Source organism: Cupressus sempervirens, chromosome 1, assembly GCF_028749045.1.
Source record: "Cupressus sempervirens isolate cs-2001-9-10 chromosome 1, ASM2874904v1, whole genome shotgun sequence".
NCBI classification, from domain to species: Eukaryota; Viridiplantae; Streptophyta; class Pinopsida; order Cupressales; family Cupressaceae; genus Cupressus; species Cupressus sempervirens.
In genome coordinates, this window is record NC_143118.1 from 394,767,210 (window position 1) to 394,784,234 (window position 17,025).

Below are 17,025 nucleotides of genomic sequence, written 5' to 3' on the forward strand. Positions count from 1 at the left end.
TTCAGACCCTGCTGGGCCATTGTGCTTGGAGGACCTGTGACTTGACTGGGCTATTGAGCAGGCTCATTTGAACAAATGAAGTGTGGAGAAGGTTACCTGGTCATGGGCTTCACCTCCTCATAGCTCTCCAGGTCAAAAGCATTTCTTGTGGATGGAGAGCATGTCGTGCCAGAAAAGAATGCTTACCTGGCATTTAATAACAACAGGACTGTTCGTTTGACTAAATGTGATGCCCAAAATAAGGAGACATTTTACGAAGTTAAATAATTGTTATCAAAAACAAAGATGTATTACCCCTCGCTTAATAGTGAAGAAACAAATATTTCTAGACAGATTTTAAAATGGCATGTTAAAATAGAACATTGCCTACAAATTGGAAGGATTCTACATTCTTCACTCGCTGTTAAAAGTATCAGCTTCTTAATAAACACAAATATTCAGACAAGATCCTCGTGTTTAACAAAATAATATATCAAACTAAGAGGTCCCTACATACGATAAGTGATATGGCCTTTTAATTTTTTTAATACAAAATTTCTTGCTAAAAATTAACATTCTTTGCAGTGTCATGAATGGTAAAACATGCACTCAGACTACTAAGTATGAAATCAGCAAAACCGGATATTTAACCAGTGATATTCTGTGACTTGTTAAGAATCACTCCCTCATATTTATTCTGGAACCATTTCATAGCATCATCCTTGGTCACTCTGTGTTGAATGCCAACACGTGACACAGCTCTCTTCCTCCTACTAATTCTGTAACCAGGACGCTCTAGAACAACAAAGAAGTCCATGCCATAAATACCAGTTGACGGATCATATCTGCAAAAGAAAAAAAGACAACTAAGATTTTTTACTAATTTAAGTTGTATACCTAAGTCATAGATTGTCTGGAATGGAGTTTTCAAGACCACAAAATCATTCCCAGATTTTGGAGATGACTGGGAGATTTTTACGCGTGTAGATGACTAAAAGATTTTCATGTGTGCAAATGCATGTGTAGATATAAAAACATGTGTACAGAGAGCAAGTCTGGCAGTAAGGAGAAAGGGATCTTCATATCCTTTTTTAAACAAGTTGCAAGAAATAAACACTTTAAAAACTTCAACTCACTTGATCCCCAAATCAATGTGCTCTTGAATTCCAAAACCAAAACAGCCTGTATCACTAAAGTTTCTTCGAAGCAATTCGTACTCCTTGACTTTCAATCCACTCTCCAAAAGTTGCATAGCTTTTTCTCCTCTCACAGTAACATAGCATGCAATCTTCTCATTTCGCCTGATTCCAAAAGACCTCACAGTATATCTTGCTGCATGGAAATTAGAAGAATCAGAACATCATAGTGAGAATGATATTCATATTGTTCATTAAAACAAATACAATAAATGGAATTCTTACCCTTGGAGAAGACTGGAGTCTGACCACTTAACTGCTCCAAAACCTACCCAAAGTCAAAAACTCAGTTTACCATTTTTACATACAAATGTTCCTGGAACCAATGTTGTGCTAACTGATTCATTCTGCAGCTGACTGACATAACTGACCTAAATTTGAGAAGAAAAAAAACCTAGGCTTCTTGGTAGTTCATCTATCTCCTAAAAGTCTTAAGCAGGAGTCAAGATTAATAATAAATATGATTCGAACAATACCAAGTCATAAATGCATGCAAAACCTTCAGAGAAAACTCAGACAAATATCAGCTACAGAATGTAAGAATTTAATATAAAAGAATCTAGAGTAAAGGACATAAGGATCAATAATACCTTTGCAGCCCTTGTCAGCCGATCGCCACTCTCACCAACTGATATGTTGAGAACCAGCTTCTGCACCTTAATTTCTCTCATGGGGTTCTTGAGTTTATCAGAGGCCTGCCAAAATAACACCTTGTAAGGTCATCCGGGAGGAGTCATAAATGTTTACCATGCACCAAAATTGATAAACAATACCAAAACAAATACTCTAATGATAATTTCCCGAAAGATTTCTTTTGATGAAATTGATTGGCAACTACATCTATTAAGGCAAAGCTTACATTAAACCTGCCAGATCTATTTAACTTGCATTCACAACATCCCTTTTTACCACAACATGTTTAATATTGAGTTATACCACGCTTCTCCCATTGAAACTCCTTTCAATTGAATCTAGTGGTTCTTTGAGAAACAATTAATATTGAAGATAGGACTTTTGTGTTGGTTCAAAAACATGGTTCGTTTATTAATCTTCTTTATTAAAATATTTGAAGTTGCCAAATCAGAATCAGAACTGGGTGCAGGTACATGCAGTACAGCAAAAGAATTAAACTGGGGTACACACTACCCATGGGATGCCTCCTTAAAATTGCATCACCTGGTCAACCTCTGCATCTCAATGCTTCATTTATTTTCTCCCCTCAACTCAATTCGTTCATTTGCAGACACTGAAATAACCAGCAAGAAATAGCAACTGCCACAGTTTCATTTAGTTTTAAAATGACATAAATTTTTGTGTAGAAGTGCAGACGATCATATCAATAAAGTTTCTCTGAGATGTGCTGCCTAATGGCAGCTGTAGGAATTTCAATGGTTGCATCATGCTGGAACATCCTCAGCACTTTGTGTGTCATGCAAATGGGCTTCAAATGGGATACATCATCTGTTGACTAATGAGTATTTAAATTCAGGCAGCTTAATCTTCTTCTGCTGAAGCCAAAACCCTTCTAGCCCACCTCAGACAGCAACCACTGTACAAACCTATTTCACATGTCTTGCTGGTTTTTATTAGAAAAGAAGACTAAAATTTTGTTAAAAAACATTGACAAATTTGTATATGCATGGTTGTACCAGTATTTTGAAGAAAACATTAGTAAAGTTCGTCACTAAAATATTTCATATTAGTGTTTTATGTTTTCCTCTTAAATGAAGGCATCTCTTCAAAAAAATGCATGCTTTCATAAAACAACATTTGCATTCAGAAGTCATATAGTTCGTCTGCGACAATTACTAATATCTCAGTTCATTCATTATTTGCTGCTGTATCAAATACTACTCTTTTCTGTTTGTGGACTAATCTTGATCACACTGGAGATCTATACCTACAACAGTAACCTTTGAAGAGGACATTAAAGGTTTCCGGTGGGCTCTGTGTATTTGCAGGTGTGATTGAGTATCTGCAGCAGCCTACATATCCCCTAAAGGTGACACTGAATGTTTCAATAGCATCTGGACAATCTGCAGCTTCAGTTGTTATCCCACTATTTTGGTCTTGGTTTTGGTTTTGGTTTCTATTTTTTATTAGCTTTAGTTTTGAAGTTTTACAATTCATTTCTAGTGAATTTTTAAATTAAAAATGGATAGAAGTTCTTGAAATCAAAGGAACATTCTCATCTATGCTCTTGCATATATAAAGTGTTCAATAGTTCTTTTATTTTATTTTATCGTACGAATTAAATGCAACAGTTAGTGGAGAAATAATCGTCACAAATCAAATAATTGTCACAAATCAATATTAATAACTAAATTAAGTTTAAGATAAACTAATATATCAGTTAAACGTATTATTTTACATACTTTTCAGTTAAATTTGGTACTAAGTTTTATTTAAATTTTAGGGAAAAAAATCTGTTTTTAGTTAATCAAATTTAGTAACAATTACTTTCTGAAATCTTATCAGTAACAAATAAGTTCCAAATTTAATACTCTGGATTTCAGACATACCAACTCTGCTTTGCCTTTTAAAGGAAAAGGAAAATAAAATGCCCAGTCTGTGAAAATGTTATTGAGCATCTCTTCAAACATCAAAAATAAAATAAAGTTGGTAAAAACTGTATCAATGACAATGTCCATCTGGCAATACCAATCATTTTTTATTTCCCGGATGCATCTGAAAACATCCAGATACACCCAAATTAAATTGAAAATTCCAAACATTGCTGCTCCAAAATTCTGCGGCTTTAATGAAAACATTAATGGATCAATTATGTTCTGATTGTAAAATATTTTGTATCAAACATTAATGGATCAATTATGTTCTGATAGTAAAATATTTTGTATCCAGAACTGTCAGGGTATGAGATCAAGTAGTTAGAAATCAATAGATATTGCATTGTGCAATTCACTCATCACAGCAAATGCTTCCACATTATATAACCCTCCTTGTATAATAATTCTAAACTGATAGGTCAGAAATTCATATAAGCTTCCGGTATCGAACAAGCTAACACCAATCGAGTATTCATGCTTCACTAAAAACTACTCAAGAAGAACCTGCAATCCAACTATACAAACTCCAGGATCTAAATAGACACAACTAAACTTCACAATTTTAAATCTTTGAACTCAGCCCAACAAACATAGAGCATGCATTCAGCTACTCTTTCCATAAACTATACCCTCCAATCCTTCATCAAGGAAATCAATTACAATCAGAAATATATTCAGGGAACATATTTATGATGTTTACATCTTTTCCTTTCACTTGTTAGACAATGCATGTCAACAGTTGCGTATTATATCGAACAGAGCATAAGCTTCCAGGCATCATTTCACCTTAATATCCAATATCCATGCTTCACTAAAACCTACTCAAGAAGAAAACCTACAATCCCATTAATTCCAGATCCAGTATCTAAATTAAAAATAAACTTTCTAATGTTGAATCTCTGAATTCAACTCAACATACATAGAATGTGCCTTCAGTTACTCTTCACAGAAACTATACCCTCCCATTATTTACCCGGAAACTCAATTACATGCAGAAGCAATAAGTTCAGTGTTACAAAATTATAATGTTAATAATTTTTCCTTTCACTCATTAAGGAATGCATATCATTTGTTACATATTGATATATTATATCAAATAAAGTGTAAGCTTGCAGACATTACATCACCTCAAAAACAAAGCGATCTTTGAAGGAAACAAGCAAGCATAGCATTCCCACATTAACACAATTGACTTCCAATCAATATTTCCCACTCTTAGAGATAGTACATCAAAAGAACAAAAAAATGGAACTTTCTTCAATTAGAAGCAATGTACCGGACTGTGGAGTCAACCTTATGTGAACAAGAAAGATTAACTTCAGCTGAACAAGACCATGCCCAGAATGATAGTCAAATCCTTCAGTAAATAAGGATGTGCCATGTTGCCACTATACTATTTGTCTAGGACAGGGTAGCAGGGCACTCCATAGAGAACCTATGGATATCTCAGGGCTAATATTTACCAAGAAAGCCCTCCCCTTTGCACCCAGGTCCATTATCAAAAAGCAAAAATACATACATATTACAGAATAAACATGCATACATATTAAAAAATTAACATTACCACATTCTTTGAGACAGTTCCTCGGAAGAACCAACCAGTAAAATATAACTTTCCTCAATCAGAAGCAATGTAGTGGACTGTGGAGACAACCTTATGTGAATCAGAAATATTACCTTCATCCGAACAGATCATCAGACCATACACCGAATGATAGCTAAAAACTTCAGTCAATGAGGATGTACTATGATGCCACTTTTGTTTAGGATAGGGTGGCAGGGCACTCCATAGAGAACCTATGGATATTTCAGGGCTAAAGTTTGCTAGAAAGCCCTCCCCTTTGCACCGAGATCCATTACCAAATTACAAAACAAACATGCATACCTTCTGTTGCCATTCAAAAGTAACTTCCAATTTGAGTGGCTCCATTCACACACAAAACACTGGGTGATAACATGCATACATATTAAAAAATTAACATTACCACATTCTTTGAGACAGTTCCTCAGAAGAACCAACCAGTAAAATATAACTTTCCTCAATCAGAAGCAATGTAGTGGACTGTGGAGACAACCTTATGTGAATCAGAAATATTACCTTCATCTGAGCAGATCATCAGACCATACACAGAATGATAGCTAAAAATTTCAGTCAATAAGGATGTACTATGATGCCACTTTTGTTTAGGATAGGGTGGCAGGGCACTCCATAGAGAACCTATGGATATTTCAGGGCTAAAGTTTGCTAGAAAGCCCTCCCCTTTGCACCGAGATCCATAACCAAAAGAAAATACAACTACATATTACAGAATAAACATGCATACCTTCTGTTGCCATTCAAAAGTAACTTCCAATTTGAGTGACTCCATTCACACACAAAACACTGGGTGATAGAAAGTAACCGGGGCATAAGTCACATAGCAGAAACACGCATTGCACCCACAGAACCATCAAGAAACTCATTTTGACCAAAATATTATGAACAATAATTCCTTTTGTAGATCAAAAAAATGTTGCTCTGAGTTTTCAGGACAGGAGAAGGGAAAGTAGTGTTTAGTGTAAGGCAGAAAAAATTCAAACTTCTCAGGACAATGGAGCTGCAGCAGGGCGGATGTCTATAATGACTTTTAAAACAAAAATAAGTTGAAAAATCCTTAGCCCTTCAGATTTGCACTTTTTGAAAATTGGCAGTGCCCCTCGATATAAATGGAAGCAAATGCAACTCGGCCCACATTTCATTTTATTTCTTTTATATTTTACCATTTAAGCCTGCTGCAATGAACTACAGGTAATGTCACAAGCATTGTAAAGTAGCATCCAGTTCAATATTATTAGTTATAGTTCTACTTAAGTGCATCTTCCATAAAATATAACTTTTAAATTACACAAGCAAAGGTAGCATACCAAAGACACAAAATCAAACAGATTTATCAGAACCTGGCATCAGGGGCAGTCAATCACCTAACCATCAAAAATAGCTATGTCAGTTTGGTTCAAACAAGATACAAGATCCAATTTACACTGCCTGAAGATGTGCATGAGATAGGGTTTATTTGTGATGAATCTGGAGCACTCCAGTTGACCTAACCAAACCCATCTATTTTTTTGTATTTTTCTAAATTTCTCACTTTATTTTTAAAATCTCTACCTTTATCTTTGCCTGGAATCTGTAAGATTTTGAAGGTCTTTGTTCATTATTGAAATGTTATTGAAATGCTCCCTAAGGTTCATCAAGCTACAAACCATTCCCTAGGGTCCATCAAGCTACAAACCATTTTTCAGATCTAGAGTTCCAAGTGGGGCAACAATATTGAATAAAGAACAATCACATCTATGATATGATCTAGGGTTTCCCAATGTTATTCAAATCAAATCAAATATAATCTACTCAGCATACAAATCTGCCAATACAATTTATAACATGATTCTTCCAAAGAAACTAATTCAATTTCACTTTATGTTATAGAATCTACCATTCAAGAATCTCACAATCTATGTAAAAACATAAAATAATTGCTAAAATATAAATCAATGCCAGAGCCTGGTTGCACACAAATTGAGTTTAACCACTGAGGATAGTCTGCCATATGATCTGATTCCTCGGAATTATAATATGTGATGATTGACAACTTATTCAATGGTTACATCAGTAGCTAAACAAATTGTTGACAACTTAAAAATATTACCTGACCGTCCTGTACACCCATAGCATCACAGTAGCAATTCAAATTTCAGATCACCAGTAGAATCGTGCCTCACTTGATCTTGCAACTCCCTATTGTTGTAATTAACAACCTCTGTTATGGGAAGTAACTGGATTGGGATTGCTACACCTATGAAAGTGCTCTGGGTAAATTCTAAGTTTTATTTAAATTATATTAATAATGAGTTAATAACACTTATTAATTATTATTAATTAGCCAATAAGACTTTTCCTACGCAGGCACAACCTGCCGAAATGTCTCACACAACCAGAGCTCCCATTCTGATAAAAGAACGGTGTCACCAAATCAGACAATAGCCAGAACCCCTACCCACCACCATGGTAATTAGTGGATAACTATGCAGTGCCAGCTATCAGGCACAGGGTTAAAAAGTAAACAACCAACACCAAAAAAAAAAAGACCAGTTACAGTCATAGGTAACTATGAGTTGACACGAATGGTGAAATAGTTAGCTCGGCAAAAAAGTTCCATTTGTCAGGACCACAGCTGCTTTGAGCTTGCTGAGAGAAGGCTTTAAAGGCTTGGCACAGGAGAAGAAATCCACTCCACAGGGTCAACAGCTGGTTTTAAGGTGGTGACAGAAGGCTCCAAAAGGGTCAACCTCAAAGGCATTTTTGATCTGTTAACAATTGCAGCTCTTAACTATGTATTTAGGGCCACGGCCATGGGCACTGGCTTTGAATGCCAGGTGTGTTTGTTTTTACAGTTGAACATGTAGACGGGGCTGAAACCATCCAAATCCACACTTTCCTGGTAATTGCTCTTAGATCATTCTACGCTCTGAATTCGGTCGAAAACAGTCATCTACCATGACAATCTTATAATCAAATTTAAATGTAACATTTCAAACCCTTGAAGTAATGCGATGGGAAATTTCCAAGACAAAATTGTCACAAATAGCTTCACTGTAACAGAAAATGATGCCAAACTGAAAGTGTTTCATTGAAGAATTGCAAAATGCTTGCTATACATTCCCGGTTGCCTATAGAATAATGGGACTTCCTAACTAGACTCCTCCCAGCTAAGCCTGCTGTATACAGAATTCCCCTACTATTATAAGGACATTTATTCCTCCAGACTCCCAAACATCAAATTCTTCAGTAGTACAAATTTTGCATCTCAGAAGATAGTTTCACCATTTTTTTGTGAACAAGACGTGTTTCCAGGATTTCAAAATAAAGGTAAAAGGCTTTCTAGATTACTATTACGTGGAATAATGTGGAAATTTGAACTGAAACGCAGTTCCACCAAATATTGCCTATGTTGTTTTAACTGAAGTCACATGATTCATCAAATTTCATCCATGAGATTCAGATTTCAACGAATTTTTACTCTTTCCGAACTTCATCCAAATTTTATGATATTTAATATAATACTATTATTTTATAGAGTAGCATTTTATTTTAAACTGATATTAAGTTATTTAGTTAAATTATTTAGCAATGTTTAACTATTTTGACAATTTTGTGGATATATTACTAATAATTCAAACTACATAAATATATATAACTAAAATTTAATGTCAATTTTTTTTGCCAATTTTACCCTTGTCAAATTCAAAATTTTATGATCACCAAACCCAAATTCAAATGTGAACCTTGTGACTTAGGTTTTAACTTTTGGTAAACCCCATCCTTTTCCTTTTTATAATTGAGCTCCCACACCTCTGCATCCTACTAGGAAGTTAAACTACACATTAGTAACCTGTCAAATGGCTTTTTCAGCCCCCACCAATGGTTCCTAGAGCTGCCTACATCTGGTTATGATTGCTCTGCCACAGTACCATGCATCATATTGAATAGATTTCTCTAACCTGACAGATCAGAGAGAAATCTTCTGTTGTCAACCACTCTACGTGGCTTACCAATCTCATTGCTACTCCTTATTGCTTCAGGCATTTCCTTATTTGCCTCTAACAATGAAAAGAACAACACTCCTGCCACAATGAAAGGTTCTTGCTCCAAATGAAAGGTCTAGAAATCCTCTGTTGTCAACCACTCAATTTGGCTCACCAACCTCATTGTTACTCCTTATTGCTTCCGCCATTTCCTTATTTGCCTCTAACAATGAAAAGAACAACTCCGCCATTTCCTTATTTGCCTCTAACAATGAAAAGAACAACTCTCCTGCCACAACGAAAGGTTCTCGCTCCAAATGAAAGGTGTTTGCAAAATGAAAGGTTTGCCTAACTGAAAGATTACTCTCCTCGGGAAAAGGGGCAGTTGCTGCTATCTATCCGAGAAATCAAAACCTGCATGTATTTACTAAATGGCTGCACCTCGCAGGAAAACTGCTGACCAAAAAATGGTAACTGTCACTTGGAAAAGATTACCGTCGTGTGGCCAGAAAAAATGAATGTCTACCTAGGCAAGGTGGCCCATCTATAATAATAAAACTGTTGTCAATTGAATTGGAAGATCATCCTTGCTTCTAGAGATAATTATTACCCAGAAGCTGCCAACAAATAGTGCCCAGATACGGTAATGCCCAAATGTGTATAGACATGGCTGTTAGCTTAGACAGATGTTTGTCACTTCAACTTACCCACCATTGTCCAACTCTGCTGCCTTCTATTCTTGTATCGGCAAATTGTTTTCATGCTATCGTGCTATGATGCTAATCGAGTTGCATGCTGACTTGAGCAAACAGCCTCAATGCCATCCTCAGATGGATGCTGAAAAGAATGTGCAGCATCACCAAGCACTCACAGAATTGCCAACAAATGTCTGCCATATATTTTTGAGCAACTGTAGCTGCCCTTTGTATACTTAAGTCACCTTCACAAAATCCTGCAGCATCACTACCTGTTACTACAGCAGTTTTCATTTGTTTTGTTGTTTTGTGATTCAAAGCCATTTAATTATTCTTAGAATCTTACTCATATCACTTCGCATTTAGATGCTCTTTTTAAGCACTCCTTATTTGCTTTTCTTATGCTCTTTGCCAGATGAATTGCTTTTTATGACATAAACAGACAACTACCAGCGAAGTGCTGAATTCAGGTTTGGTTCTTCCTCACAAGAACTGGTTCAATTGAACTTCACATGGGACAAGCAAAGTGCATTAGATCCCTACATACATGTAGGAAGTTCTTTCCTTCAAATTTTAGCATGCTTAATAAAAATAACAAGTGGCGAAATTTTTAAGGGATGTTCATATTTTGGTGTTATCTCTGCCCAAGCATATTATATTAGCCATCTCATAGATTCTGAGACATTTCAGAAGTGCCTGGAATATTGATTTTCAAGTTATCCATGATTATATGTTTTTTAAAATCAGATTTGGCATATATTAAGGGATCTTTATATTTTGGTGTTATCTCTGCCCAAGCATATTATATTAGCCATCTCATAGATTCTGAGACATTTCAGAAGTGCCTGGAATATTGATTTTCAAGTTATCCATGATTATATGTTTTTTAAAATCAGCTTTGGCATATATACGTATGAGATAGTATAGTTTCAGTTGAGAGCCATGCAGTTAATTTTGGAATTGACAGAAGTTGCCAGGAATAATTTTAGTTTTTAAAAAGCTGTGTTTTAACTTCTAAGCATCTGAAAAGTGTTTTCTTGACAAATAGCTGTTTTAAAAAACTACAGTTTAACTCTACCTATATATATGTTGTCATCTGGTGAAGAGGAACATCTTACAAAACACATCAAGGCACCTCTGTGAAAGGGAAATTTTGTATTTAATTCTTGCATTGTCTTTTGGGACCAGATTTGTCAGTGTTTTTAATTATCTAATAGTTTCAGAGCCATCTTTATGGTCCTTCATTGAGATTTTGATTGATTGGATTGCGAAACACCAAAATCACATCTATGTAAATATTTGCAAAACATTAAAATCACATCCAAATAGGGCTATTGTTATTTGCTAAGTTGCCGGTTCAGATTCTGGTTCGACATTCAGGTTTGACATTTGCTCCAAAAAAATTTGGGCTGGGTTCAGGATTCGTTTTGGGTTCGTCCATACAAATAAGTTCATACACCACTATACTGATATTAAAGCAATTGATCAACATACACACCAGCAACACAAGCACATGACATATATCACAAACAAAAATGCTTCCAGAACAGCACACTCCCTGTTTGCTACCTCTGTTTTTCCACAGCACTTCTAACTCCCAAACTTCCTTTAAGATTGACCGTCTACACCATATAAAACATATCGCTTTATTTTTCTAAAAATGGTAAAAATCTCCTTAACACACACACGTCTCTCTTTGCCGTGTTCCCATTTCAAAAATTCCCTTTCAACACCAAAAAAAATGCAAGGATACATGATGTCCAAAAAGAGCCGCTACATCTGAGGGTATTCATCTGTTATGAAACTGACAATGATCAGGAAGATCCTTTGTCGTTTGTTCCTCTCACCTTTTTAATAACTCATGTATTCATTAGCTGTTGACCAATCTTGCATCAGACATGTCCTCCATAGCCCAGGAGCTGCTAAAAGTTAAAACTCTCCAACATCAGAAAAACCGACACTTTCAAGCCGCTACTGTCCGATGACGGTTAATGATATTCGATTCTGCATATCTGTCAGAACTCCCGACACCTGCGTACCTGTAAAGAGACTGTCGTTCAACATACTCTGCTGTGACAATTGTTTTCAGCATCTTTCTTTTCAAAAAACAGAAACTTAACAGCCTGCCATGATGTGTTCTCTGGAAACTGCCTTAGCATACAACATGGCACATAGTTTTTCTAACGCCAGCAGGTTCTATAAATCTGCAGAGCCATTTTATATGCTCAAGCATGATCATGTTCGCTTCCAAACCAAAGGCCCAATACCAGCATTAGGAAACAATTTCATACAAACACCTGCATCTTCAGCATATAACGCATCTGAAGAAACTAATTAACACCAGGACACATTACAAATTCTCAGCCAGCGAGAGGATTGAGATTCCACAAGTAATTGAAAAAACTAACATGAGTGGTAACTGTCAAATAAAGTGCAAACCAAGCAAACTCAATGCTGTTTTAGGGTTGGGATTAACAAAATATTTAAATTAATGTCTGAAAAGTCAACAACGACCAAAGTCACTGCTCATTCGCTCTGGGTTCTGTTTGGGCTCGATTTCGTTCGTCCCCATTCGCGCAAAATGGTCACGAAGTCATCCAGGATTCTTTTGAGTGTCTTTCCATCGAATTTATCAGACTGTGGTCAAATTTGAATCAAATTCAAACTGAATTCAAATTTGTAACAAATTGACTTCTGAATTTCAGGTTAAAGGAATGAATATGGTAACTTAGGTCATTTGTAATGAAAGTATTACCTTCATAGGCATACAATATCTTCTGGTTCATTTGCATGGTTAGAAAGTTTTGGACTCAAGCAAAAGTGACCATTCTTGATTACTTGAGGTTCAAAAAATGGGTATAAGAGAAGTGTAGTATGTATAAGAGAAGTATAGTAAGCACAATGGTTGTGTAGTTATTAATTGGTTTAATCAAACATGCATTCTATTGAAATTTTGTTGTTGTCTTGAAAACTATTATTTACTTGAATCTCCTCTTCTCTGCCTGGCACTTATATCATGTAACGAGTATAAGATAAGTCCACTATAATAAGGTATGCTTGTTGAAAAGTTTTTCATGTGTGTTTGTTGAAAAGGTTTTCATCAAAATACAATTGTTCTTAAAATAGATAAGGAAATACCGTGCTCATGTCAAATAAATAGAAAGGACAAAGCCTTCCAAGCTAAAAACCATTGGCTAGAAACATAGAAAGTAGAGAAAGTTGCATAATTTCAGTTTATATCCCTGAACTGGACAGCATGTGAACCCAAATATAGAACCAACACATCTAAGGTAAAAAATTAATGAGTGAAGATGGAAGGACTGGGATTTGTTTGACATTTGCAGATAGTTAAAAAAAATTTTCTGGGTTCCATGAACCGTGTTTTCCGCATTGGGTTTTACTAAAATTTTAGTCTTGCGCCACCTTTAGTATGTGCTTTGTATTGGCTTCATTTTTATTTCGTTTGTGACTTTGAAACAACATGAGACAAATTTGGCAAGCATTTTCTATTGGCCACCTGAAATCCTCAGACCTAATGTTTGGAGGGAAAATATAGAATTTGGACCTGCATTCTCCAGCCAAAAATTTTGATCTCTTCAATTTTTTAAGCCCAAGGATGCCCTATAAGATAATGGTAGTTTTGGACATGTCCAAATAGTTGGCTAATTTTGGCAGGAAGCCCTAACACTGACATCTTTATGTGACAGATGAGAAGTGGTAATAAGGTAGTTTTGATTGGCAAAAGAGACTGGGAAAGGGGTTTGAATGCAATAGGACTGTTGTCTGGGAGGTTTTTTGGACTTTTTAAGGTGTTAGAAGTATTGGGTTGCAAGAAGAAAACACCCATTTTCCTATAATAACAATAAACTGTCGTAATTAGCCCATAAGCCTAATATGAGGGTATTGAAGTAAAGATGGTCAAAAGGATTGACCCAAGCCTAGTTTAGGAATATTGTATATAAGGCCAAAAAGGGTATCAGGAACTAAGGTTAGGTTATGTAGATCAGACTGAAAGCCATTTTGGCAGCCAGAAAACCTATTAGGTCGACCTAATTTGGCTAATAGGTCTAACTGAGACACACTGAAGGAATCAGGTAAAAAAGGACTTATGGAACCCTAAATCCTGTCAAATTTAGATACTATTGGCATTGAGAGTTTATACTCAAGAGTTGGTATGATGACTGAATGATTGGTCATCCAAACCCCATGTTACAAGTTAATCAAGTCAATGAGCCTATGGTAGAGTGAAGACATAAGACTTGGTCATCTTTTGTCCAAGGTCTTAGAAAGGAATGGTGACCCTACAAGTGTGATCCATATAAGCAAATAAATTGGATGTGTCCAATCTAGGAAAAGGTTGGAGCAGTTTTTGTGTATTGAACCCAACAGAAGGGATATGACTTGAGTACCCTTGTAAGGTGAAAGACCATCCATTCTAGCCTTAACTCCTCATCACTGCACCCAATCAAATTTGTGCTAATATGAGCCATCTCAGCCTAACATTTCACCTTGATATTAATTTTCCAATAAAATTTCAATCATTTACAAACCGGTCTGTACAACTGATAATGAAAGTAACCATTTACTTTGATATTCTAATTTATTTTGTTAAATACTTTATAGAAGAGCTTGTACCGTAATGATATCTGATGGAATACTGCTTTTGTGACTGGTACAATATTATAATCTATAGTATTTCCTCCTTATTTGGGTTTGTAGATCAAGAAGCTTATTTATGGGTTAGATTTGTCCTTAAGCCTAAAGCAGAAACCAGTTTTGAATACCTATAGCATAATAAAACCACCAAAAACACCACAAACTCTAATGCATTTTAAACATTACTCCTTTAAGGGTTCAAAGGCAGAGCCTCTGGCGAATACCATATCATGATGCTGGGCAGGGTTGAGAGTTAAACAATACAACAAAATTTATGGTCACATGTAATATTCAATTTCTCAGTATATACAGGGAAAATCACAAACTCACAAAAACCAAATAAAAGTCAGATCACACCAAACAAATCCAGCTAAAATTTAATACAAGTCATTTTAACTGCAAATCATAATCAAAATTATATCCATGCAAAGTTAAGTCTAAATCAAAACTAATTATTAAAAAGTTATAAAGAATCCAAAATAAATGTCCATGGCTTTCAAGTTACTAGAGACCATTAGTTATTGGTCGCTTCAAATCATTTGACCAGTTGTGTAGGTTTATATCTTGCCGGATTTTGATCTGAACTCTTCTTTTCACCTATACTGAAAAAGTTTTGCTGGTAGAAGTAAATGTGCTAATTTACACTGTCTATTAATCGTCAACCTGCATTTAAAGGAACAAAAAAACAGCAAGGAAGCCCTGTAGATTATTGGCGACCGCGATACGTATTAAACCTAACAAAACTACTGAAGCCACCGTTGCAGCTGCAATAGTTCACTAACGTGCTTGAATCTCAAACCAAACCAAGCCACCAAAGACCTAGACTGCCAGTTTCTATAAGACTAAGCATAGAATCGCAGAATCCTAAACTTCAAACATAACAAAATACAGAGAAGAAAGTTAGACAAAATATTTATTTTTTCTAGTAATCAATTGATCGAATCCAAGGAGAACTATTTCGATAGCATTTCAGATATTTTCAAGAGACTGCGAGTTATAGTCCTTGTCTGTATAAACTTTTACAAATTAATGTCTACGGTATTTGCGTAAGATATTAGAAATCCTAGAAGATTTGCATTACAGATAACACATATCCATAAAAAGCACAGCAGATAAAGGTTTAAAATTTCACATAGCGTACGAATCGAAGGAGTGGTATATCAAGAAGACGAATAAAAAGAAATCTCAGAAGTGTTTTGACTAAAACCACTGACCATATCTTCCTTCTAATGGCGCCTTTCTCCTGTCTGATGCGCTGCACTCTTCCTCACTCCTCTCTCTCAGCCTTCTCGCAGGACGGGCATATACCCTAAAATGTGTAAACCCTAATTTGGTTGGCCTTCGAAATAACCTAAGCCCAAGCTCCGTTTTCAAGTACTTTAATTTTAATTTTTGGGGAATAGAATTTGCTATTGACATTTAATAGAGATAAACCTATTGACTTTTTAAATTATAATTTGTAAGCTAATTCAATGTGCTTTCATAAGCAATTTTGTAGATCTTCATTATAGTTCATTTTGTGTTGGTCATTTAAACATGTTAAAAATTTTGATTTATTCATCATAAAAATATTTTGTAGTGTTTATTTATTATTTACCACATTTTATTAAAATCATGAAGTTTATCATTCAAAAGTATTAATCTAAGATGACATTATAGAAGCAATCTATAAATCTTCAAAGGAATTTTCAAATATTATTAATTATCACTAACTAATGAGAAATGAGGATCACAACATATCAAATAGAAAAAAGCTGCATTATGCTAATACATTAGAATATACCATTTACTTGTAACCACCAAATCAACCTCCAACATGCACATGCTTGAACAAAATTTTAAAAATGAGTATGTCGAGATGTTGAAGTGGCTAGGTGTTATGTAACATAATATAATGAGAGGAGAGGAGCCAAAGCATGTGCACCCCAACTTTAGGGGTACACATGGCCCACCACATGAATCAAAAAATTAACTTTTTTTCAACCACATAAACACTGAACTGGCTACCTAAAAACAAACAAACAAAATCTTGTTGGCTTAGTAATTTGCACATGTTCTAGTTTTATTCATCTGCTGTGTTATTTTTATGTCATTTAAATGCATTGACTAGAATGTTCCCTACCCTGCAAATTAAACTTGTGTACCATATAATCTGAAGTGGATAGGGTGGTCACATGATGTTCTACAACATGGTCACCCAATCCACCACCTTGTCTGTATTTACTTCTTGCTGACACATTACATTAACCATTGAAGCGGGATTAACTATGTGACACCTCTCCTCACTTGCACCTAAAGGCTCGCAATTATCAAGAAAAATTACATTCAATACAACTAACTCCTCATTGGTTGAACCATGTTTTATTTCTT

The 17,025-nt window shown here is 35.4% G+C and overlaps 1 protein-coding gene across 1 annotated transcript; it reads right to left on the reverse strand.

Moving 5' to 3' along the window:
* Positions 1-334: 334 nt before the first annotated feature.
* On the reverse strand, positions 335-15,975 carry LOC149577960 (large ribosomal subunit protein uL5z). The gene is made up of 5 exons (XM_089826823.1): positions 15,870-15,975; positions 1,766-1,870; positions 1,401-1,443; positions 1,116-1,311; positions 335-824 (listed from the first exon to the last, which is right to left on the reverse strand). The coding sequence occupies exons 1-5, from the start codon at positions 15,870-15,872 to the stop codon at positions 626-628; spliced, it is 546 nt and encodes a 181-aa protein (XP_089682949.1). The 5' UTR covers positions 15,873-15,975; the 3' UTR covers positions 335-625.
* Between the last annotated feature and the right edge of the window lie 1,050 nt (positions 15,976-17,025).

What these genes read in the sequence shown, in the direction of transcription:
- LOC149577960 (XM_089826823.1), bottom strand. An exon ending in GGCTGACAAGGGCTGCAAAG is followed by an intron (nt 1,444 to 1,765) that starts GTATTATTGATC and finishes GACTTTGGGTAG; the next exon opens with GTTTTGGAGCAGTTAAGTGG. An exon ending in GACTCCAGTCTTCTCCAAGG is followed by an intron (nt 1,312 to 1,400) that starts GTAAGAATTCCA and finishes ATTTCCATGCAG; the next exon opens with CAAGATATACTGTGAGGTCT.